The following is a 26,293-nucleotide window of genomic DNA, read 5'->3' as shown; positions in this document are numbered from 1 at the left end:
TGAGAATTAATGTTATAGAATAAAAGTTATAATTTATTTATTTCCCATTTCAGCAAGGTACTTTACACTCTCGTCTATTGAGTGCCATTTTGGCAGGGTTGTGCTCACCCACGGTTAAACTACGTTCTACGTTTGCTTTGCTAAGCCAGGGAGGCGATCGTCAATCTATTATTAGTCCTAGTGATAATTCTGGTTTACCCATGCTTTCATCTACTGACTCTCATCAATATCCCATTTTGGTTGAGCAAATGATTTATCGTACACAACAGGAAAAACGTGATTTTCTTAGTAATTCTTGGACTTTTAAGGATGTTTTAATGCGTTTATTGGATATTATAGCAAATCCTATTCGAGATCGTTTGGAAAATATCTACAATCGCAGTGTCCATTATAATTATTCTAGTAGCAGTTTCTGTTCCAAAGATTTCAATCAGGGACTTATCGATAATTGTTGCCATTTGTTGGCGCGAGTGTTGGCGGAAATTGTCTATCAAACGGCAATAGGAGATGTAAGTAATATTTAGTTATTTTGAGGATATAGTTCAGACGACAGTTTGCAGACTGTAGTCCAAACTAAAGTTAGTCTATAGTCTAGTCATTCTATAGTAGAGCCTAGACTTTAGCTTAGTCGAAAGTCCAGTGTAGTCCAGAGTCCAGACTATAGTCTAGTCATTCTATAGTAGAGCCTAGACTATAGCCTAGTTGAAAGTCTAGTCTAGTCCAGAGTCCAGACTATAGTCTTGTAAAACTTTTTCGTTAAAAATTAATTTTGCAAAACTTTTATTTCTTACTTCAACATTATGACTTCAGTACGACAAAATGTTTATACCGCCACGTACTTTACATTCGTCTGGCTCACGTTTTGGACGCTGTGATCAAAGTCGCACTTGGAATACGGGCAGCTTTGGCCCAGATGCTATAGCCTTCTCCGTAGATCGTTCTGGCATTGCCATTGCGGGTTGTATGGTTTATTCGGGTTCTGGCAGTTATGAATATCAACTAGAGCTATTATATGATAATTCCGGAGATGTACAACAACCTCTGCAGCAGCAACAACATAAATGGGAAACTTTGGAATCTGTATCGGGTACTTACGATCAGGCAGCAGTACAAAATGATATGGCTGAAATAAAATTTGAAAGATCAGTGTTGATAAAGGAAAATACTCGCTACGCTTTAAGATTTTGTTCTCAAGGTCATCGCACCTGTTCGGGAGATGGTGGTATGCCTTCTATACGAGGTCCCTGCGGCTCCACTTTTCATTTCTATGCTTGTGATTTGAGTTTCAATGGCACCAATGCTCATCGTGGTCAAATACCTTGTATACTCTACTACAGTACACCCATTAAACAAGATTCCAATGCTACAGGCAATGCAGCTGGTTCTACTTGTCCTCTAAATGGTGCTAACGATACTACTTCTCTTACCAATGAAATAACCATGCGTGATACCGCTTTACAAATAGCTACCGATATCACCAAAAAGTGTACCGAACTTTTAGTTTTGGCGCGCAATACTTTAGCCGCTTCCTTATCACCCTCAGACAATTCCTCCAATCATTCACAAACCATAGATTCAGAACATAATATAACTCCCATTGAAGAACATATGGATATTAATTGGGCCAATAATTCGCGCACTTCTCATCTACCCGCTGAAGCTGGTGGCATATCAGCAGCTAGAGATTTATCCAAACGTTTGGAATCCTTTTCGAAGGGTATCATAGAAACTTTGAAATTTGAAAAGAGGTCCACAAATCCCTTTGAAATGGAAATTGAAATTGGTGCCACCGAGATTCATCCCAAAGACATAATGATTGAGGAAAGTTCTTCTATACATGATTTGAATTTCCGTAATGGTCAGATTACCAAGTTTAATGGTAATGAACGTGTTGGTGCTGAGGCGGTGGAAAGTTTAATGGGTGCTTCTCAATATAATCCGGCCGGACTTATAGGTCGAACTGATTCGGAGGAGACACCTGCACAAATGGCAGCTACTCAAATTTTGGATGTTTTCAATGTAGGTTCATCGAATCTCTTTCATACCCTGTTGCCATTGGTTTATGCTCATATTGCAAATTTGGCTTGTAATGATGCAAAGGTGAGTTTTTTTTTTGCAATCTTGTTTAAAAACCTAAAAATTTTTAAACTTCTGTCTTCCACCAGAGCTCCGTTCAAATATTAGGTCTAATCAAGGACATTTTACCACACATCGCCGCTCTTAACCAACTAAGTTCCACAAAAGATGGCTGCAATCAAACCAACATATCCGTACCACGCCTACGACCCATCTTTGAATCTCTCAATAAAAAGCTAGAGCTTAGCAATAACGAGGAATGTGGCAATGCCGTAAATGTCACCGATGCCATCAATCAACAGCAACCATCCAATGATAATCCACCAAGTGAGGTGCCTACAACCAGCAATCATTATTGTGTAGTGGAAAGTGAACATCCCTATAGAAGTGCATCAATCAATTGTTATCGTGTTGAATTTCCCGCCTGTGTACAATGGTTGACTATTGAATTTGATGCCCAATGTGGTACAGCTCAATTGGAAGATTATTTATTGGTCTCTTTGCCTGTTAGACCGATGACAAGTACAGAAACGACACCAGCCAATGAAGATTATTATGATATATTGGATAATAATGTCAAGAGCAATAGGGGTGTACAAAGTAAAAGTGCCAATCTAATGAGTGCCTGTTATAAGTTATCGGCCCAAAAAGAGGGACAATCAAAAAATGAACCCGATTGGTTTGTGGTGAAGAAATTTAATACGTAAGTTGTTTTAAAACAGGAGCAGGAAGCAGTAGCTTAAAAATCTGCATTTGTTTATGCTTTTAGACCCTCCAACTGGTTGCAAAATGTTATGATATTACCCGGCAATTGTGTGGAGTTTTCTTTGGAAACTTCTTCTTTGTATGCCCAAGATCCTCATGTTAATCGTTATGGTTTTAAATGTTTGGTAGTGGGCTATGATAATCCGGTTTTGGTAAGTGTTATTTAAATAATTTGTTAATATTTTTTATAATTATTTTTGTTGTTTTAGTTAAATGGCAACAATTCTTGTTTGGTGCGCATAGAACAGGAGTTATCCTATTTGGGTGGCATGTGTAGTGCTAATTTAATGAAGAAAAATTTAAGTTTACCAGGTAATTGGAAATATTGACATCTCTTGTTATTATTTTTGTTAATAAATTTAAATTTTACATAATTTTAGATGACAAAGATGTCGAAGATTTATCTAGCATTAGCGAGACTATTAGCACACATTTTGCTTTACTTTCCAAAGGTTTAGCTTTAGCTGAACCTGAACTAAGCATACATCAGGCCTTGGAATCATATTTACCTATAGGGTAAGTCAATATTTATTTAAAATTTTTTTATATTAAACAAAAGATTTTAATGCTTTTTTAATACTTAGTTATGTCTCAATAAAAATATGGTCCTTTAGATTACTTTAAATTATTATAAACAAATATTGTTAGAGTAAACAAATAATTTACTTTAAAACTAAATCATGTAAAACAATGAAATGTTTATTTTTAAATATACAAACAAATACTTTAGTTTTTATGACTAATTAGTAAGAAATTCTTTATTATTTTTTTTTTAATTCTTGAGCTAAAATGTTTGTTTTTGTTGAAGACTTTGGAATAATATTTACTTTTCCACAATATTTAAAACAAAATATTTCAGCAGGTGTCTGCTGCTCGTGCGGTTTTATGAAGTAATTATGACTTTTTAAGTCAAATAACAATTGGTTCATGTCACGTCTTGTTGTAGGCAATTTAGGTCAGATTTTTAATCAACTTTATACTTTAACTTAAGTTATAAGTTAGTTAATTAAGCCGTTTTAACCGCAAATCTGACTCATAATTCATTTGAACAATCATTTATATTAGCTTGTGTTCCAGTCTAAAGGACAGATCCAGATCAGATCCAAGAAATTGTGCTTCTTCAACTGAACGATTGTATAAATATTCTCAGCTTAGCTGGAAACAATCTTGTCTGTTATAGACGCAACATACAAATATTTCTAAGAACGCAGAACTGAGTGCGTTTCCATTAAAGCTATCTAGATCAAATGTATCTAGTATCTGCTCATATCTGTCTGATATTTATATGAGGCTACCAATACCTAGTGAGCTTCGCTACCCATAAAACCATATAAATTTAAAACCCAATAAATAAAAACTCACGTTTTTGAAAGATTCAGGCTCTAATAGTTTCCCAGATATGCATGTTTGCCAAGTTTTTACAAACGTTTATTTGAATTTCGATATATGAAGTTTGTATTTAATTCATAATAGGAGGTGCCAAGCCCCCTATTGAAAGTGTGTTCATTCATATTCACCTGAATATCAAAGTTCTTCATGCAAAATTTGAGTATTGTAGCTCTAATAGTTTCACAGATATACGAATATTTGTATTTAATTTATATGAGAACTACGCCCCTAATGTATGTCCTCCTATTTTCAACCAAAGTTCCACATGGATGTTAATAGTTCCCAGATAAATGATTTTTTATATTTAATTCATATGGGAGGTGCCACTCCCCCTATTGCTAGTCCACCATCATTAAATTCGAAAACATTTTCTGCCATAAACCGTTCTACGCACGGAAATGCGTTCAAGATGTACCAGATGGCGTATAAATACGATTGATCATTTTAAAGTCTGGTTTAATTTGATCTATTAATATTCAACCTTGAACGCTAGAACCTTTTCTGCCACAGCCACCACTGTATATTCCCAGTAGTTCGACAGAGTCAATACATCCGAAATAGTCTATGATTTCCGCTAATGTCTAACCACCTGATTGACTCTAATTCGTCGTTCGTCACGGTTGTACTCTTTGTTAACGACGGTTAAGATAATCGTCACTTTAGTGTCCCTTTTGTAAGCGAGAGATTGGATACTTAAAAAACAATATAAGCTTTTTGTAATCTATTGGGTGACGATTGACTTCCTCCTCTTACCTAGGCATTCGGTGTCTAGGTCTAACCCTAAGCGGTAGGTTAAATCCGACCGAACTGCTGGGTTTAAATGATCTGAGGTATTGAAAGTTTAAGGAGTCGACATTATCATACGCATTCATCATTTCAATGCTTATCTTCTAGATTTACAGAAGATCTACAATAAAACTTTAACAAACATTTATGTTCCTTGACCGCTATAATCTATTCTATCACTGTCTATAACGTGATTTATAATGGTGAAAGTATCTCTAAATTTCATCACTTTTGGTTCTATTTAACAAACATGATCAATTGATCGTTATTAAAACTGATATCATGAAGATCTTATGTCGAGTTTTACCCCCATTATTGCAATGTTTGATTATATTTTATCGTATGGTTAAAGTGACAGTTTTCATACAAAAATTATTCTAACCGGCAGAATATCTACCGGTTCAACTATAACCGGAGTTGGAGTTAACGGGCCTAAGTGTCTCAAACTTTCCTTGTACTAAAATGTTGGGTCAAACGGTAACAACAACTCTACAAAACAAACTGTTTATCAGTTTATATTTTCAAAAGCCGTAAGCCCTGAAAGGTTTTTTGTTTAAAACGTATACCTTAAGTAAGATGTTTATTCCCTTAATTCCGAAATATTTTAACAATTTGTTGTCAAAACCTATTACGGCTGTATGGGGGCTAGGCTTCGACCTTGGGTTTCAAATTTCATCAAATTATGTTGAAAATTGCGAGCTGTAGCGTGCACACAAGGTTAACATGGGCATAATCGAATCAGAAAGTGTTTCTGAGCCGATTGTTATACTTTAAGGTGGGTGTAGGACCAATATTTTTGGGTATTACAAACATCAGTACAAATGCATAATATCTCATCTTATTTGAATAGAAAATTGATCAAGATCTCCTTTAACTATAACATAATATTAAAAACATATAAACTCAAGCTTTTAGGTTCGAAGGACCATATTGTAGTTTAGTTTAAAATTTTTAATATATTTTATTAATATACAACTTATTATATTTACATATATGATATTAAATATTTTTTATAACATAAATAATAATAAAAACTATAGGTAGGTATTATATAAATTTACATATTTTTTAACAATTAAAAACAAAAATAATTTGGCTTTCATACATTTTACAACTATTACAATACATTTATGTTTCTTTCTTTTTTTAAATTAAATATTTGGTGGAATTACGGTGTTCTCTAGCATCTTTAATGAGGAGTAAAAGGTGTTGTTATTTCTAGATTTCGGTTTATGTTTAATTTGTAATTAAAAGTCAGTCTTCAATAGTCCCGCATTTTCGATTTGATAAACTATTTGTGTTTCTTTATAGGTTCTCGGTTCCGGTTGTATAATATCCATTTTTCTTTTAGCTTTACGTTTCTTAGCCATATATAAACATACTACTGTGGCTATAATGGCTATAATAATTATTAAACTTATTACACCGATTACTATATACAACCAATACGAATGCTGTTGACAATCTGTATCAATAATTTTACTTAAAACTCTATACTCTTCATGAGGATTTGTATTATAATTTTGTTTAAAATATATAAAATCTTTAAAATGTTGAAAGAATTGCTCTTTAGCTTTGGGTGGCTTTTGTTCATAATCGATTTCATGACAGGAATAGGAATTATCATAGTTTAATTGTTTAAGGTTTAAAGTAAATTTCTCATTGAAATCGAGTGGTTGTACGGTATGAGGAAAATGTATGGTATTGTTGCTAAAACGCAACTCTAACTTTTCACTCCCAACATAGTCACGATGTACCATAATGCCTGTGGAAGAGAGATATTTTGTAAAATTTTGTTGAAAGTGAGAGGGTGAAAGTAACTTACCCTTAAAAGCTATTTGACTTGTATTGCCAAAATAATTATCTCTAATAATTGAGCTCTCTTTAACATAAACCTCCAGCCATTCGGCATCTACACTTTCGAAAAAATTATTGGCTATAATTAATTTGGAGATCACTGGAAATGAATTAAGGATTATAAATATTTGATGAAAGTTTTCTTTAATAAAGAAAATTGATCAATATTCTCTAGGAATGTCAAACTGTTTGAATTTTTTACCAGAATCTTTAAATAAACTCTTAAATAGAAAATTGATTGTATGTTATAAATTTACTTACATTTAAATGAAAATGCCCTTGAATGGACTTCTCTAAATCTAAGATTATTTAATAGTAATAAATGTGAAACTTCCACATCATAGAAAGCTTTCGATGGCACATTTGATAAAAAGACACAATTTTGTAAATCAATCTTTTCCACCACAAACTTTTTGAAAGCCTGTAAAAGAGTAAAATAAATAATAAAAAAAAATAATTTATTAAAATAATAACGTGTGAGTAGGCTACAGTTAGTGATATACTATATAGTATCTTTTAAAAATCATGGGGTTTTTAATAGAGTATGCTATAAAAGTGATTAATAAATTTGAATTTAAGTTTGGCATAAGACCTTTCAAATGATTTAATTGACAAGATAAAGTCAACATGTTGATTAGAACTGTCCCCAAAGAACTAGTTACGGGGCTAGTTACCTTTCCTGTAGAGTAATTTTAAACGTTCGACAATTACTTTTTATTATAATTATTACTTTAAACTCTTGCTTGACCAGAGTAATAATTTAAAACAAGGAAAACAATATCTAGACACATTTATTAAATTATTTACTTTTACTCGGCCTTTTTCTCCGCCACCAACTGTATACACATACTCAATGTATTGCATAATAATCACAATAAACTAATAGTAATAAAATAATAACTTTACCTGTGATTCAATTCTATTTATTTGTACATTTTCCATTTTAAGCAGCAAAGCATTTGATTTCAATATGGTAAAACCAAATGGATTTATGGTCTCAATAGAACTGTCAACAAATGTGATTTCTTCGATTTGACCATTAATGGCATGTGAATCTATAAGTTTAACTTTAACCTGGAATAGAGAAAAGCCATATAAAACATGACATACATACATATATATAGTAAATTTGCAACGAGTTCTATATAAAGTTCTACAAATCAAGTAATTCAATTAAAATTCTGTCATAAATAAAAATTTAACTTTACGCCCTCGTCTTTCTATATAATGAAAGCAAACATTTGTATGACGTTTTAATTGAGTCAATATTTTCTTATATTTTTCATAATTTCTCAAAAAAAAAAGAAATGTAGTAAAACTTGCACTTAATTAACACTTGTTGCTGGCATTCCTGGCACCAGAGACTAGGGGGACTGAAACAGGGTTTAATAGCAAGTGCAGTTGCATCACTTAAGCAAAGTCTATTTGACATCACTTGCTCTATAACAAACGTGTTTTAAATCTAAGATTCTTTCTTAATAAATTAAAACAAAACTAAAGCGGATGAAATTTTCAATACTTTCTTTGTTATAAATATTTAAGAATTTTTAATATTTGGAATTGTCTTATAACTTACCTTTTCGAAAGCTATTATTAAAGGTGTACTACTGCTATAGAGTGGAAACGATAAAGCATATTTATTCAATACTAAATTTTCAACATTTTTAAAGGTAATTTTACGCAAACCCTGAGTTTCTTCTAAAGCATTAGAATTAATTGTTAAAGATTTACAATTGCGTATTTCCATTTGAAATGCTGAACCAATTAGGTGGGGTAGAAATAAGTGCTGAAAAGAAATTAAATTACGTTTTAAATATTTTATAAAAATAAGTATAACACAATTTAATATTGTGTTTTAATAAAAGTAAATTTTTTTAAACAATAACTCTCTCATACAGATAAATTTCCTTTAAATAAAAAATAGATCAAGATCCTTTTTTAGTGTATAAGTGTATTACAATTTTCTAAAACCTAAAAATGTATCGAAATTTTGTTTAAAAAAGGCACTAAAGCGTTCAATAAAGAAAGTTTCGAAGAAAGATTCGGATATTATTTAAACAGAATCATCGATCAAGATCTCTTTGATCACGATCATTTAAAGAAACTTATCAAAATCTTATTTTAAGAGAAAATTTATAAAAAATCATCTTCTAAATAGATAATATACACAAATTTTCTTTAAATAGATTATTGATCAGGATCTTATATAAGCAGAAGATTGATCAAGATCTTGATTAAATATAACATTTATGAAAATCTTCCTTTATTGGGAAATTTATCATATTTTTTTAAATAAAATATTAATCAAGATCTCTTTGATCACGATCTTCTTAAAAAGGTGATAAAATTTTTCTTAAAATAGAAAATTTGTCATAATTTTCTTTAAATAGAATATTGATCAAGACCTCTTTGATCACAATCTTAAAAAAAACTGACAAAATCTTATTCTAATAGAAAACTGATGAAAATTTTCTTTTAAAGGAACATATACCTATATTTTCTATAAATAGAATAGTGATCAAGATCTTATTTAAACAGAAGATTGATCAATATCTTGTTTAAATAGAAAATTTATGAAAAGCTGAAAAATTTATCATAATTTGTTTAAATTAAATATTAATCAATATCTCTTTGATAACAATCTTCTTAAAAGACTGATAAAAATCTCTTATCAAACTCTTTTTTTAATAGAAAACTGATAAAAATCATCTTTTAAAAGATTTCCTTTAAATAGATTATTGGTCAAGATCTTATTTAAACAGAAGACTGATTAAGATCTTGTTTAAAAAGAAAATTTATGAAAATCTTCCTTTAATGGGAAATTTATTATAATTTCTTTAAATAAAATATTAATCAAGATCTTTTTGATTACGATCATCTTAAAAAACTAATAAAAATTTACTTTTAATTGAAAAATATTGAATAGATCCCTTTGATCACAATCTTTAGCAAAATTTATCAAGATCTTATTTAAATAGAAGATTGGCCAAGATTTTGTTTATGAAAATCTTCCTTTAATGCGAAATTTATCATAATTTTCTTTAAATAAAATATTCATCAAGATCGTTTTGATCACGATCTACTTAAAAAATATATAATTATAAAATTTTCTTCAAATCGAATATTGATCAAGGTCTTCTTTTAATAGATATTTGGTAAATATTTTATATAAATAGAATATACCACAAGATCGGTTAAAACAGAAAATTGATCATGATTTTTGTTAAATGGAATAATGATTATGTTCATTCTAAAGTTTAAACCGAGCAAAAACTTTTTTAATAGAAAATTTATCAAGATCTTCTTTAATCAGAACATTGATCAAAAGTTTCTTTAAATTGAATTTGGATCAAGATCTTATGGAAGCAGTAAATTGATCAAGATATATTTGATCACGATCTCTTTTTTTAACTAATCAATATACTTTTTACAAGAATATTAATCAATATTTTCTTTAAATAGAATAATGGATCAAGAATTCTGCTAAGGATTTTCTTAAAGGTTAAAAACTGATCAAGATATTCATTCAATCTGGTTAAGATTTTCTGTAAATAAGATATTGATCAAAATGTTTTTTAAACAAAAAAAAAAGTATCAAGATCTTTAAAGAAATCAGAATATTTATCAATATTTTGTTTAAAAAGAAAATTGTCCAAGATCAGTTTCAAATAAAAAAATTCATCAAGATTTTCTATAAATAGAATAATTATCAAGAAAACTGGATACAGGATAATTCTCAACTTTCCAAGAAAATTGCTCAAGATCTCCTTAAAAATGAAAACTGATCAAGGGTTTCTTTTTAATGGATATAAAACTGATCTAAATTTGTTTTAAATAAATAGAAAAATATATTTCAATTAAAATTTTTAATTAAAAATTTATCAAAATTTTCTTTAAACAGAGAATAGATCAATACGTTCTTTAAATTGGAGATATGTAGATCAATACCATTTGTATACCCACCATCAAAAAGGATGGGGGGTATATTGTTTTTGTCATTCCGTTTGTAACACATCGAAATATTGGTCTAAGACCCATAAAAGTATATATATTCTGGGTCCTTATAGGATTCTATAACGATCTAGCCATGTCCGTCCGTCTGTCTGTCTGTTGAAAACACGGGATAAGCTAGAGAGCTGAAATTTTGCATAAACACTTTCATGCAGTTTGTTTGGTCCACGATTTCACCTAGACCCCATATAAGGTCCCCTTCAGAAAATTACTATAACACTTATAACTCGCTTCAAAATGCCAGTACAGCAACGAAATTCGACATAAACAAGTTTTATTGGAACTGAAATCTCTCTGTCAAATTTTATGAGGATCGGTCAATGATTGACCCTACCTCTCATATAAGGTCCCCTTGAAAAAATTACTTTAACGCTCCTAACTCGCGTCAAAATACCAGTACAGCGACGAAATTGGACATAAACAAGTTTTATCAGAATTAAAATCTGTCTGTCAAATTTTATGAGGAGCGAACCCTAACATAAGGAACCCTAATATAAGGTCCCCTTCAGAAAATGACTTTAACGCTCATAACTCGTTTCAAAATGCCAGTACAGCGACGAAATTGAATATGAACAAGTTTTATCGGAATTAAAATCTCTCTGTCAAATTAAAATTTAGAATAAATGAGTAAATTGTGATAATAAATAACAAAAGGATCGATTCGTATCGTATAGGACCACTTTTCGAAATTCACTTGAAATATATTACATATATTTTGATGGTTATGATGATTATATGAAATGGTTTGATGATTATATGAAATTCGGCATAGCCGAAGATCTTCTGTAAACAGAATAGTATTTAAGATCTTTTTTTGTATAAAAATATTATTAAGATCTTTTTCCAATAAAATAATTGATCAATCTGGTCTTTTTGTGGTAAAGTGATCAATTTCTTTTTATGAAATCATGATCAAACATGTTTTTTCTCAAAACTGATTAGATTTTTAGTTAATCAAAGTTTATATGTTATTTGCATAAATGCAATGCAAAGCGATCGGTGATCCACATGATCTTTTAAAGGAAAATCTTAAATTTATTTCTTGTTCTCTTGAAACGAGTTCTCATTTAAACTTTATTTCACACTTACCCTCTCAACATTGTGACAATCACATGTAAATTGTGTATCAAATGGTATGCAGGTTACATTGACTTCTTGTAGATCCTCCTGATTAACATAATAACCATTTTTGGCGGCAGCTGCTGCTACATGATGATGACATCCTTGCCATAATAATATTAGAATCACTGCACCAATTATGGAAGAAATATTTGAATGACATATCGTTGTTAACTTAACGTTTTTGTTGGTTTGTTTTATCGTTGTTGGCATTTTGCATTATTTACACAATCCATGTGATATTTTTTTTACATTTTACAATAACGAAAACGAATTATAGAGAACTATGGTGTCACTGTAAATGGTCAAAAATGCAAATTATTAAATTAATTTAATAAAATTCTTTTTTTTAATAGATATTTTAATTAAGTTAAGGTTGTTATTTTAATAAAATGTATTTTCTTTTTTTAAACACAAACGTTGACATTTAGACTGACAGTTGCGGTTTATACTATGCCTTCACGTTCATTCGCCTACATTTGGAAATTTATACAATTACATTTATAATTTCATATCTCCGAGTTTTGAAATAATTATTACTCTAGGTACTTGTGTAGATTTACTGAAATAAATTTCATTTGTCACAGTGCCCAGTCCCCTTTCCCTATTGTTTCCCATATCTTAATGTTCCAACAGATGTTTGTTTATCTTATCAGTTGAGGTTTTTTCTTTATTAAGTTTGTGTTCATGTAGGAGTTGTGGTCTTTATCTAACTTTTAGATAAGAATGTACATATGTATGTATTCATATTTTTTTTTAACTATTGCTTATGAATCATTTTTACTGCTTTACGCTTAATATTTTTGTGACAAATAATGAAAATATTTTAATATTTTTTATTTTGTAAGGAGAACATTTTAGATCAAATTACGATTAGAATTTCTAGGAATGAAAATTTACCTCTTTATTTTATTATTCATAATATAAATTTGATTAAAAAAAGGGTTGAAAGATTTCGAAATTTCGTTTCTCCTTTAGAAAGGTGAATTGTCACAATATTTTGCTCTTAACTTTAATCTCTACGCAATGTTTTCAAAAAATAAATTAAATAGAAAATTTATCAAAATTTTCTTAATATAGAATATTGATCATGAACTATTTGATCACGATCTTCTTTAAAAAAAACTCATCAATATACTTTTTAAAATAATATTATTTCATATTTTCTTTAAATAGAATAATGATCAAAAAATCTGCTCAGGATTTTCTTAACATAGTAAACTGATCAAGATATTCATTCAATCTGGTCAAGATTTTCTTTAAATAAAATATTGATCATAATTTTTTTTAACGAAAAAAAAAAAAAAAAAATTATGAAGATCTTTAAAGAAATTTAACAAAATCGTTCTCAACATGTTATTTAATCGAAAAACTTATCACAATTTCCTTTAAATAGAAAATTATCCAAGATCATCTTCAAATAGGAAATTGATCAAGATTTTCTTTAACTGCTCGAGATCTCCTTAAAAATGGAAAACTGATGAAGATATTCTTTGGTAAAGATTTTCTTCAAGATCTCTTTAAACATAAAATTGAACAAAATCATTTCTAAATAAAACAATTAGGAAAGTATAGTCGGACATGACCGACTATATGATACCCTACACTATGGGTATATTTTAAAAATGATTTATTTTTCATAAATAAACTTTTATATTGAATTTTTACCTTAATTCCGATGTATTTAAGCAATTTATTGATGCAAAACTAAATTTCTAAAAGAGCCTTTATATGGGAGTTAGGGTCAAATATGGGCCGATCCTCAAGAAATTGGGAAGAGGTGCGTAATTTTATATAAAGGTTAGTTGTGCTGAACTTCATCGCGATACTAATGGTTATAAGTAAATTTTTGGACGTTTAAGTTATGTTTTAAAGGGGGGTTTGTATGCGGGTTAGGGTCAAACGACGGCCGATCATTATAAAAATTGGCATGGTCATTTATGCCTAGATAGAACTTAGTTGTGCCAATTTTGTAGTATATTTGACGTAGTCATGAGTTAAAACCCCTAAATCTGAAGATAAGGTTGTATGGGGGCTAGGTGAAATAATGGACCGATTTCAACCATTTTCAATAGGCATCGCTTCCCACAAGGTTTACATGGACAGCCAGCCAGCAGGATAGACGGACGGACGGACATGTCTTAATGAACTCAGAAAGTGATTCTGTAAGTGATTTCTATAAATATAAAATTAATCAAAACTTTCTTAAATAGTATTAAATTTATTTTGTTACTTCAATTATTTATGAACACAAAAGTTTTTTTATCTTAAAACTTAAAAAATTTTAAATTATATTTCATATCTCAGGATTAAATTAGATAAACATTAAAATCTTCACTGCAGAGAGAAATATATTTAAATGTAAATCTAAAAAAAAATTTATGAAACTATTAGTACTAAAAGTATAAATTTCACTGGCATAAAAAACTTTCCATAAGAAAACATTTTAAAAATTGAGAAGTTTGCAATTAAAATTTTTAAAATCAAAATTTTCAATCAGAAAATGGTTCGAGATTACATTTAATAGAAAATTGACCAAGATCATTAAACAGAAATGAAAATATTTTACAAATTATGAATTTTTAAATTAAATTTCTTAAGATCATAATATTTAATCAGAAAATGGGTCGAGATCACATTGAAAATAAAAAATTGACCAAGATCAGCAAATAGAAAATTTATTAAAAATATTATTTTCCCAGAAAATAGATCAATAAAGTTTGATCGATCAGCAAATAAAAAAGATAATTTTTTACAAATTAAGAATTTTGCATTAAAATTTTCAAGATCATAATATTTAAGCAGAAAATGGGTCGAGATCACATTGAAAATGAAAACTGACCTAGATCATCAAATAGAAAATTTATTAAAAATATTATTTTCAATGATCAATGATCATAATTTTTAAATTCTTCTTAAAGTAAAAAAATTGATCAAGTTTTTCTTAAACAGAAAATTGATCAAGATCTTTTTTAAATAGAAAAATTATCAAAATTTTCTGTAAAAAATTCTTTTTTTTCTAAATAGAAAATTAATCAAAAAATGTTCTTTAAGCAGAAAACTGATCATTGTAGTTTTTTGACTGATCTTCTTTAAATAGAAAATTGATCAAGTTCTTTTATAAACAGAATGATCTTCTTTAAATGTTAAAATTATTAATATTTTCTTTAGGCAGAATATTGATCATTCATTTTTTCATTGATCTCTTTTAAATAGAAAAATGATCAGGTTTTTAATTAAACAGAAAATCTATAAATATCTTTTTTGAATAGAAAATTTATTAAAAATGTTCTTTAAATAGAAAATTGATCAAGTTTTTCTTGAATTAAACAATTGATCAAGCTTTCCTTTAAACAGAAAATTCATCAAGATCTTCTTTAAATAAAAAAATTTTCAACATTTTCTTTAAAAATATCTTCTTTAAATAGAAAACGAATCAAATATGTTCTTTAAGCAGAAAACTGAATCCTTGTAGTTTTTTGATTGATTTTCTTTAAATAAATAATTGATCAAGTTTGATCATTAAATTCTCTTTTAAATAGAAAATTTATCATGTTTTTACTTAAACAGAAAATCTATAAATATCTTCTTTAAATAGAAAAAATCTTTGAGTAGAAAATTGATCAGTGTAGTTTTTTCATTGAATTTCTTTAAATAGAAAATTAATCACATTTTTCTTGAAGTAGAGAGCTAGAAAATTGATCATTGACTTTTTTTATTGATATCTTTTAAATAGAAAATTGATCAAGTTTTTCCTTAAACAGAAAATCTATAAATAACTTTTTTGAATAGAAAATTTATCCAAAATGTTCTCTAAGCTGAAAATATATCAGTGTAATTTTTGCATAGATCTTTTAATAGAAAATTGATCCAGTTTTCCTTAAACAGATCTTCTTTACGTAGAAAATTGATAATTAATCTTTAACAAATAGAAAATTTATCATATTTTTACTTAAACAGAAAATCTATAAATATTTTCTTTGAATAGAAAACTTAGCAAAAATGTTCTCTAAGCAGAATTATTCTGATTGATCTTTTTTAAATAGAAATTTGATCAAGTTTTTCTTGAAGCAAAAAATTGATCAAGCTTTTCTTTAAAAAGAAAATTCAACAAGATCTTGATTGATCTTTGAAAATTTTTTCATTGATCACTTTTAAATAGAAAATTTATAATTTTTTTTACTTAAACAGAAATGTTCTTTAAGCAGAAAATCAATCAGTGTAGTTTTTTGATTGATCTTCTTTAAACGGAAAATTAATCAAGTTTTTCCTTAAACAGATTGATCAAATTCAATTGGAAAAAAATTTAAAAAAATTTCTTTCAATTAAAAGTTGATCTAAAACTTCTTTAAACTGAAACTTGAAATTTGATTTTTCATTAAAATTTTCAAAATAGAAAACTGATCATGTTATTACTTCAACAGAAGTTTTCTGATTGATCTTCTTTATATAGAATATTGATCAAGTTTTTTCTTAAACAGAAATTTGATCAATAGGAAAATTGTAAAAAAATTTCTTTCAGTTGAAAGTTAATCTAAAACTTTTTTAAACTGGAACTTGAAATTTGATTTTTCATTAAAATTTTCAAAATAGAAAGCTGATCATGTTGTTACTTAAACAGAAAATTGCTCTAGTTTAACTTTGAATTAACAAATTTATTACTGATGAAGACTTTAGCAAAAATTTTGTCAAGTGTTTTGTGTTAAATTAAAATATGTTCAGTGTATTTATTATTTAAATAAAATTTTGCATATGTCAGCTATAAATAAATTAAAAAAAACGCTTCTATTTCATATTTACATTTTTAATAATTCAGCAAAAATTTTATAATTTTTCATTTATACAAATATTTATTTAATTACTAAGTAGCGATAGTAAAAAAAAACGTTTTTTTAATTTTTGCTATTATTACAAAAACTCAAAATAAATAATGGTTCATTTTTCAATATTTTATTATGCATAATTCTTTTTGATTTTATCAAGCAAATATCAACATTTTTTTATTGATATTGGGTTTGGTTTATTATAATTAAACTTGGACGCATAGTAGTATAACTAATAATTGGTTTTGATTTCAAAACTGATTTTTATTCTTAATTTGTTGTTGTTGCCTCTTTTCCGGACAGCATCTTGTTGGCAACAATCAAAAGACACCCAACATGATGATCGACTTCAATGACATTTTTATTTGATCAATTAATGTACGACAGACAGACATTTCTCACTCTCGTCTGTTTATTTGTAAAAACAGCAAAAAGATTGAAAAGAAAAAAAACTGATGAAAAGTAAACTCTAGTTTAAACTGGTAGTAAGGTCAAGTTTGTTAGTTAAACGGCAGATAAAACTACAAACAAATATAATAATGGAAAATATTGTTGAAAAAAAAAAATAAAAAAAAAATAATGAATAAACAAATATAAAGTAAGAAGTAAGAAAAAAAGATTTATTTACTTTTAACATACTCTCGTAACAAAAATATTTATTACTACTGATGAATGGATGGCTGGCTAAATGGTTGATACTGGTGCCAGTATTACGAGAATTGTACTCAGTAAATTCCGCCCCTTAAATGGCAGTCAGTAACAATTGCAAAAAACAAAAAAACAAATCATACATGCTTATATGCATACTACATGGACAGACCGATAGACCACTAGACGGGATCGGATACAAACACTTCAGCTATAGTTATATGAAAGCTCACTTTGCCTACTTATACCAAACAAGTAGTTGGACGTCTGTATAACGTAAAAAGTATTTATTACTAAATTTGCCATAAGTTATTTTGCATATGAATGGGTTAGAAATTAATATGGAATTACAGTATTATATCTGAATATTCTTTCACATTTCTTAAGCTATTTTCTTAATTGTATTTTAACAAATATTTATCTTTTAATTAAAACTTATATTAGAACAAAAAAATACTTTTGTATAAAAAGATTTATTAGAAACTAGCTGCACCCGTTGGTCTTAGCTGTTGAAAGGTAATATATTTCGCCATTAATGCTCTTTATTTTATGATTGTTTATGTAATGAAAGGAATCTGGGAATTTATTTCTTTAGTTCTATATGAAATGAAAACATTTTAATTGAAAACTATACTTAATCATCTTTATCCTATATCAAATCTAGAATTCTACTAACTTTCCTTTTCCCTTCAACCGGAAAAACATTTCTATCGCGAATATTCCGTGAATTGTTTTTAACAGCTTTGAATTGTTAACAAAAAATCACTACTCAAATATGAACGAAAGTAAATTAATTTGATTTGAAATTTCTATCGCGAATATTCCGAGAATTATTTGTAACAGCTTTGAATTGTTGAAAAAAAAGCCACCTCAAATAATCACAATTCAAATATTAACGAAATCGAAAGTAATTTAATTTGATTTCCCACTGCTGAGCAGCAATTCTGGATCTAGTGCTGTCGGCTTTAGTCGTTTTTAGAAACATTGTTGGTCATATTAAAGAACTTCCAAAGTGTTTTCTGAGAACTAGATTTTAGGAACTAATTATACATTGCTTCTACACTCCCCCTCCTCTGGGGCATGTTAACTTGATGATCTTGACCATCTTGGTGTTATTGCAATCGGGGAAAAAAAGGTGTTACCAGTACCTCTAATCTACCGGATCTATAAACTGGTGGTGTCAAATGTATCCTCAGCTTTTCCTTGGAATAATTTGACCCAGGCAGCCATATAATATAGTACCACGGTAATCGGTAGCCCACAGAGCAGAGTTTCGGACTTTGTTTTGTTCAGATTATTGGACAGTTCCCCTCGGGGTTCACGTAAAGTTTATAATTCGGGATACGTTGATGCCGAGACAACAGATACTCCTCAGAGGAGCGACTGTGGGACTAAGTGTTATAAATGGGTTGGTATCAAGTGTACACAATACGGGATCGTATACCCGTGTATCTATAGTGATTGTGGCGGATGTTGTTCTCTATGAGCATGTCGAATGAATGAGAAGTGTGCTGGGTTTAATCGTGATGGATGAAAGGTATAAGATACCTTAATAATACAGTTGAATTTTCCTTCCTTGTCCTGGTATGTTCAGGGTTTACTCTGTTCATAACAGATTTACCACAGTGTGTTCTCTCAGTATAAGTAAGAAGAAGAGCTCAACTTATTTGATGGATTCGTGTTTCGGTCTACCGAATACGTCTCTAGGTGCTATTGCCGACTCAGATGTTCAGAAATTAGCTAGCTCGAGTATTTGAGCAAAGTACTTGTACAAAAATTGCCATCGGTGTGTAAAAAGCACAATGGGGCGGTGTTGAGTCGTCTAATCAGCTCATCCTGTGGTCGACAAAGTACCTTCTCGGTGTGTGTGACAATACACTTAAGAGCCACGAGCGTCCAATGTATCTCAAAGAAATACATTTTTGATATAGATTTTAGGATCCATATTTATTTTGAAATCGACATAGGCCAGGCCCATCACTCATTATTAGCGAACGCTATAGGTCGATGATTATTAATAAATACACCAAGAGATTCCTAAAACTATTTCTATCTTAAAATTAAAATAGAAATCTATAGGTTTGTCAGAGATTTTCAAACCCCCCAAAATAATCAGTATATGATTAGTTCCGTTTCCTGGTTCCGACACCTAATTTGATGACAGCTATCGATAAGGCATTTGGTTAATCAACCTTATAACTCCTCTAGGTTTAATTATGATTTTTTATAGGTTAAAGTTAATTTCTGAAGTGGATCGATCGATTTTGCCTATTTTTAATATCAAACAAATGTAGCTTCCTAGCTGCTGCCGTTTAGGCCGTAGACGATAGATCGTCTTAGAATATAATAAGGACCTAGACTATATACATGTACTTTGTATAGATTTGTGGGAATTTACTCGATTTTGAATGTGATGTAATTATTCGAACTTTGAGCCATATATTTATTTACACTGCTATAGTCGGGTGGGTTAAAATGAGTTTGCAACACATACACGCGATGTCAGTCTGTAATTAAACAACAAATTACAAGTTTTAAGATAATGATCTTCTATTGTATTAGTGACTGAAATTGATCTATATAAAGCACTTTAAAAATGTCCCCCGATATTGGACATTAAAGTCCATAAAAGTTTGAAAAATTAACATACATAGAACTAGATATGTAAATAGGAAGGAAACATTCAAATTTTTGTTTGTTTTTGTCCGTAGTTGAACATAGCTTCCCTAGAAAAAAACCATCTCCCGGAACTCGATTTAATTTGCATAAATTGACCAAAAATTGGTCGCAACTTCTTGGAAAATCACTTATACTTAATGTTCTTAAGAAGGTTCTAATCGAACATAAGTCCCATATAAGGTCCACTTCCGTAAATAAAACAAAGTTCTTAAGAAGTTTGTTCTACTCGATTCTAATCGAACTTAAATTACATATAAGCTCCACTTTCGTAATGCAATATAAATAGATTATAACATTCATATATAGAAAAATCATATTACGGAATTTTTTTATTATCGGCCCAAAATTGGCCGACTTTAATTAACGTTCTTGTTATGAAATAAATTTCCTATAAGGTTTTTATTTGCGTTTTTGATTGCACTTGAAAAGAAAGCATTAACAGATATTTTTATTAAGTTTTTTTTTTCTACAAATACTCTGAAATACACACTCCAGATTATATATTGGATGGAACAGCGCAAAAAAGCAAATTTAATTTGCAATTTATTTAAATATACAATAATTCACACGCATACTCAGACATTATTTATAAAATTCATATGCATAATTAAAACCAATGACAAATTGTTGTAAACATTTGCCGCTGTTGCTGCTGCTGTTTTTTTTAATATTTACTTTTTAATTAAAAATTTTATTTAAAAAAAAATTTACATGCTCATTACGTAGTTGTATTAATTTAATAGCGAATAGAAAACTTTTTTTATTTTATTAATTAGAAAGAAAGACATTTGACATTTAAATGCGATTACCACCGCACAGAGATCATAAACACAATTAGGCGATTACGTAGACGCGTTGTAGAAGCTTTTTTGAAATTTTGGACATGCAAAATTTAACACAAATGCAAATTTTATTATTATTTTTATTTGCTTTAGAAAAGCTAAAATATAGGAAAACTTGTAATGATTTTTTATTTATTTTTATAATTTATTTAAATTAGTAAAATATTTTTAACAAAAATGGCAAACAATATAAATGAATTATTTACACACCAGCACACTCACATGCCAAATTATTATAATGAATTTTTTTCTCTCGATATTTTGTGGTTTTTTTTGCAAAAGCGTGGATGTAGTTTTTAATTTTTTTTTTGCTGATCGTGTTTTGTTGTTGGCATTCACATTCGCATTGATTTGTTATTATTTAGACAGTTTGTCTGTAAGTCAAACGTACCGACACAGTTAGAATCTTGTCGTTTTGTAATATTTTATTTTAATTACTACTTAAATGTTTTCCGAAATGTTTTTTTTTTTTTTTTCTATTCCGTTAGATCTTTTATTAAACGCCGTATTTTGTCGTATTTGACAAAATTGTTCGTGTTTTTTTTTCAGTTCTATAAATGATCGTTTGCAAACGTCTAAATCTACACTGATCACTTGTTTAGTGCTTGCTGTTAGTTGTACTTGTTGTCGTAGTCGTTGTCTTCGCTGTTAGCGCGCAGATTGTATCTGCTTCTATGTTTGTATGTGTGTGTGTGTGTGTGTGACGGTTAAAGGGGGGTTTTGGACTGCCCACTACATCTACATATTTAGATCTACATAAAAGCTTTGTATAACTAAGTGTTGTTAATTTGGCATTATGGGAAAAGCTCCAGTATATTTAAATTATTGCTGTAGAAGAAAAAAGCTTTCAGAGTAAAGGGAATTAACACGAAACTGGTCTTATAAGTGGGTTCTTGGGGGGCTAGGGACCAAATGTAATATAATTAGCTTCTAAATTTATAACTAGGGTTCTAAAAATCGTCTTGCGAACAATCCAACAATAGACTTTTAGTCTTAAAAGTTGTTAAAAAGTCGAACTCGACAAAGTCATAAAGTCGATTCTTTTGTAAAAAAGAAACTCGAGAAATCAATTTTCTAAATAAAAGTCGAAGTAAGTCGCAAAAAGTAGGAAAAAGTCAAAAATTCTATATTAAAAACAGTTCTACACAGAGGGAAAAAAATATATACACGCCTGGTTCCAAATCGACACCAAATTTTTTAATAACATCCGTTGTCAAGTATATACATACATTGCAACAATTCGTTGTCGCAATCTAAATTTTATATACATCCGTTGTCTAAAAGTTAACAAACGTGGTTGACAACTCAACGTTGTCAACATTGCATAGTGTTGTCGTACGTATGTATATACTTGACAACGGATGTTATTAAAAAAATTGGTGTCAATTTGGTACCAGGCGTGTATATTTGCAAAATTGTAAAAAGTCGCAAAATTGACTTTCCATAAATTGCTGAAAGTCGGAATGTCGCCTTTCTATAGTACTTATCAAGAAAAAGCCTTATTTTGCGAATATGATGTTCCGAGGTTAAAACCCCTGCGTCCGGTTAAAAGCCTTCTATACAGAGCGCTCATTTAAAGAAATCCAAAAATGCAACATGTACTAAAGTGAGAAGCGTATCTATCCGGGAAAAATACTCTCTATTTCTAAAAAAACTAGTCGAATATTTCAATACATTTCTCTATTAAAAGTGTCAACGAGTCCATGGTGGTCTATGCCACTTTTAAAAGTGTCTTAATGTCAATGGACATCTCAACTAGTTTGTGGAAACGTTATAAGGTCGACAATTCCATGTCGCAGATCTTCCATCTGCATAGCTACAATATTGACACCTAATTGATTGAATAAAGGTTGTGGCTTCTGCCATGTAAGGTTCTCAAAATCGACTTTTTTGTCCTAACAAAGTTTATCTATCAAGAATAGACTCGAAGAACCGATTTTGAAAATAAAAGTGGAAAAGTCGGATAAAGTGTAAAAGTCGGAAAAAGTTCAAAACTTCGTCTTTTTATAAAATACAAAAAGTCGAGTTTTCATAAAACGCTAAAAGTCGAAAAGTCATATTTTTAAATTGTTCTATAAAAAATTTTAAAAAATTCTCGTTCTACAATGATTTAATAGTAAATTCTATACTTTTGAAAAACATTTTTCATAAATTCTTTATTTTAAAGAAAATTTTCGATAAATCCTCCTCTCAAACGTTCAAAAAGTCGATTTTTCATAAAATACAAAAAGTCGTAAAGTTGACTTATCATAAATTAAGTTCTAAAATAACGTTTTTTTTCTAACTTAATATTGACAACACTTTTTACTAACTTAAAAAGCTCTTCCTTCACTCTGTCTCGCTATCTGTATCTCTCAGATTGTTTACGTACAGAATTTTATTTGAAACCGTTTTAACTTTTTGAGCTCTTTTTTATCATGGTATCCAATATTTAGAGAGTCATAACAAATCGGGTATTTATAAAGATTTCGATTCTTTTTTTTACTCTTTTCTTTTGTTATTTTCTTTATCTTTCAATTTCCATTCTTTTATTGTTTTTGCCATTTTTGTGTTTTGTTTACATTTTATTTTTGGTTTTTATGATTTTTTATGTTGCTGTTGTTATTGTTGTGTTTGTTGGAGACTTTTGTACTACAAACTTGTAAAGTTTTTGGGGTCCAATGTTTAAAATGCGTACTTTACTAGTACTCTCACTAGTAAGAATTGGAAAGTATGTAACTGCTATTATTGCGGTTTTATCTTCATTTGTGTTTTGTTGTTGTTATTTGGGTGCTGTTGTGTTAAAAAGGGCTTGTGTGTGTTTTTAAACATGTTTTTTCGTTGTTTTTATTATAGTTCATTGAATTAAAGAAACAATAAAAACTCTATATGAATGGATACGCGATATCTCGTATGAATGGGGAAATGTGAAAAATGTTTTATTTGTGTGAATGTGTAAATTGTTAATTAATGTTAATTTAATTATAATGCGGTCCAAAATTGTAATAAACGTATGCGTATGCTAATGTTTATATTGTCTGACAGTCGCTTATTTAGTCGGACATGTGAATTAGGGTCAATAGGTAATAGTTTTTGGGTGTATTTTTTTTTTTTTTTTTTGAAAAGTTAATCTTTAGCCATTGTATTATGGGAAATGTTTAAATAAAAATGTTTATTTTTGAAGATAACATGGTTTTATGTATTTAAATAAAAGCTTGTTAAGAGATTTAACAGAGATTATGGATTAAGCTCTCTCTTGTTATACTGTAACTGTCTAAACTGTTATTTTACAGGTTATGATTGCTTTGATAGGTTTTAAAATTGATTAATTGGAAGGTCTTGTCTATAGTCTAGTCTATAGTCTAATCTATAGTCTAGTCTATAGTCTAGTCTAGTCTAGTCTATAGTCTAGTCTATAGTCTAGTCTATAGTCTAGTCTATAGTCTAGTCTATAGTCTAGTCTATAGTCTAGTCTATAGTCTAGTCTATAGTCTAGTCTATAGTCTAGTCTATAGTCTAGTCTATAGTCTAGTCTATAGTCTAGTCTATAGTCTAGTCTATAGTCTAGTCTATAGTCTAGTCTATAGTCTAGTCTAGTCTAGTCTAGTCTATAGTCTAGTCTATAGTCTAGTCTATAGTCTAGTCTATAGTCTAGTCTAATAGTCTATAGTCTAGTCTATAGTCTAGTCTATAGTCTAGTCTATAGTCTAGTCTATAGTCTAGTCTATGTCTAGTCTATAGTCTAGTCTATAGTCTAGTCTATAGTCTAGTCTATAGTCTAGTCTATAGTCTAGTCTATAGTCTAGTCTATGTCTAGTCTATAGTCTAGTCTATAGTCTAGTCTATTAGTCTAGTCTATAGTCTAGTCTATAGTCTAGGTCTATAGTCTGTCTATAGTCTAGTCTATAGGTCTAGTCTATAGTCTAGTCTATCGTCTAGTCTATAGTCTAGTCTATAGTCTAGTCTATAGTTAGTCTATAGTCTAGTCTATAGTCTCTATAGTCTAGTCTATAGTCTAGTCTATAGTCTAGTCTATAGTCTAGTCTATAGTCTAGTCTATAGTCTAGTCTATAGTCTAGTCTATAGTCTAGTCTATAGTCTAGTCTATAGTCTAGTCTATAGTCTAGTCTATAGTCTAGTCTATAGTCTAGTCTATAGTCTAGTCTATAGTCTAGTCTATAGTCTAGTCTATAGTCTAGTCTATAGTCTAGTCTAGTAGTCTAGTCTATAGTCTAGTCTATAGTCTAGTCTATAGTCTAGTCTATAGTCTAGTCTATAGTCTAGTCTATAGTCTAGTCTATAGTCTAGTCTATAGTCTAGTCTATAGTCTAGTCTATAGTCTAGTCTATAGTCTAGTCTATAGTCTAGTCTATAGTCTAGTCTATAGTCTAGTCTATAGTCTAGTCTATAGTCTAGTCTATAGTCTAGTCTATAGTCTAGTCTATAGTCTAGTCTATAGTCTAGTCTATAGTCTAGTCTATAGTCTAGTCTATAGTCTAGTCTATAGTCTAGTCTATAGTCTAGTCTATAGTCTAGTCTATAGTCTAGTCTATAGTCTAGTCTATAGTCTAGTCTATAGTCTAGTCTATAGTCTAGTCTATAGTCTAGTCTATAGTCTAGTCTATAGTCTAGTCTATAGTCTAGTCTATAGTCTAGTCTATCTAGTCTATAGTCTAGTCTATAGTCTAGTCTATAGTCTAGTCTATAGTCTAGTCTATAGTCTAGTCTATAGTCTAGTCTATAGTCTAGTCTATTAGTCTAGTCTATAGTCTAGTCTATAGTCTAGTCTATAGTCTAGTCTATAGTCTAGTCTATAGTCTAGTCTATAGTCCTAGTCTATAGTCTAGTCTATAGTCTAGTCTAGTCTAGTCTATAGTCTATAGTCTAGTCTATAGTCTAGTCTAAGTCTAGTCTATAGTCTAGTCTATAGTCTAGTCTATAGTCTAGTCTATAGTCTAGTCTATAGTCTAGTCTATAGTCTAGTCTATAGTCTAGTCTATAGTTAGTCTATAGTCTAGTCTATAGTCTAGTCTATAGTCTAGTCTATAGTCTAGTCTATAGTCTAGGTCTATAGTCTAGTCTATAGTCTAGTCTATAGTCTAGTCTATAGTCTAGTCTATAGTCTAGTCTATAGTCTAGTCTATAGTCTAGTTTATAGTCTAGTCTATAGTCTAGTCTATAGTCTAGTCTATAGTCTAATCTATATTCTAGTCTATAGTCTAGTCTATAGTCTAGTCTATAGTCTAGTATATAGTCTAGTCTATAGTATGGTCTATAGTATGGTCTATAGTCAAGCTTTCATTAAAGCTTTATATATGA

At 29.4% G+C, this 26,293-nt stretch overlaps 2 protein-coding genes across 5 annotated transcripts in view; one reads left to right on the top strand and one right to left on the bottom strand.

Moving 5' to 3' along the window:
• Window positions 1–26,293, top strand: part of LOC119602240 (E3 ubiquitin-protein ligase highwire) — an 82,301-nt gene that overhangs the window by 6,876 nt on the left and 49,132 nt on the right. Inside the window, exons 12-17 of the mRNA XM_037953648.1 lie at window positions 54–509; window positions 811–2,100; window positions 2,166–2,779; window positions 2,846–2,993; window positions 3,051–3,153; window positions 3,222–3,357. Of these exons, the coding sequence (XP_037809576.1) occupies window positions 54–509; window positions 811–2,100; window positions 2,166–2,779; window positions 2,846–2,993; window positions 3,051–3,153; window positions 3,222–3,357 (2,747 nt within the window). The remainder of the gene's footprint in view (window positions 1–53; window positions 510–810; window positions 2,101–2,165; window positions 2,780–2,845; window positions 2,994–3,050; window positions 3,154–3,221; window positions 3,358–26,293) is intronic.
• LOC119602242 lies at window positions 6,158–21,602 on the bottom strand. 4 transcript variants are annotated; one of them, XM_037953652.1, is made up of 7 exons: window positions 21,206–21,602; window positions 11,974–12,298; window positions 8,450–8,659; window positions 7,780–7,947; window positions 7,135–7,294; window positions 6,842–6,973; window positions 6,158–6,781 (listed from the first exon to the last, which is right to left on the bottom strand). In XM_037953652.1, the coding sequence occupies exons 2-7, from the start codon at window positions 12,214–12,216 to the stop codon at window positions 6,264–6,266; spliced, it is 1,431 nt and encodes a 476-aa protein (XP_037809580.1). In that variant the 5' UTR covers window positions 12,217–12,298; window positions 21,206–21,602; the 3' UTR covers window positions 6,158–6,263. The 4 variants fall into 4 exon arrangements, with proteins under 4 accessions (XP_037809580.1, XP_037809579.1, XP_037809581.1 ...); XM_037953651.1 differs by having other exon boundaries at window positions 21,218–21,602; XM_037953653.1 differs by having other exon boundaries at window positions 21,387–21,602.

This window comes from Lucilia sericata, unplaced genomic scaffold (assembly GCF_015586225.1).
Source record: "Lucilia sericata isolate MDLA Ls3-8-SP2 unplaced genomic scaffold, ASM1558622v1 Contig000216F_arrow, whole genome shotgun sequence".
NCBI lineage: Eukaryota > Metazoa > Arthropoda > Insecta > Diptera > Calliphoridae > Lucilia > Lucilia sericata.
This window is presented reverse-complemented; position numbering and strand designations above follow the sequence as displayed.

Excerpts from the sequence above, each read along its gene's own strand:
- LOC119602242 (XM_037953652.1), bottom strand. The coding sequence starts at position 12,216 with ATGCCAACAACGATAAAACAAACCAACAAAAACGTTAAGTTAACAACG. Across the intron at positions 8,660-11,973 it reads ATTGTCACAATGTTGAGAGG|CACTTATTTCTACCCCACCT; the intron begins GTAAGTGTGAAA and ends ATTTCTTTTCAG. Across the intron at positions 6,782-6,841 it reads AAGTCAAATAGCTTTTAAGG|GCATTATGGTACATCGTGAC; the intron begins GTAAGTTACTTT and ends TCTCTTCCACAG.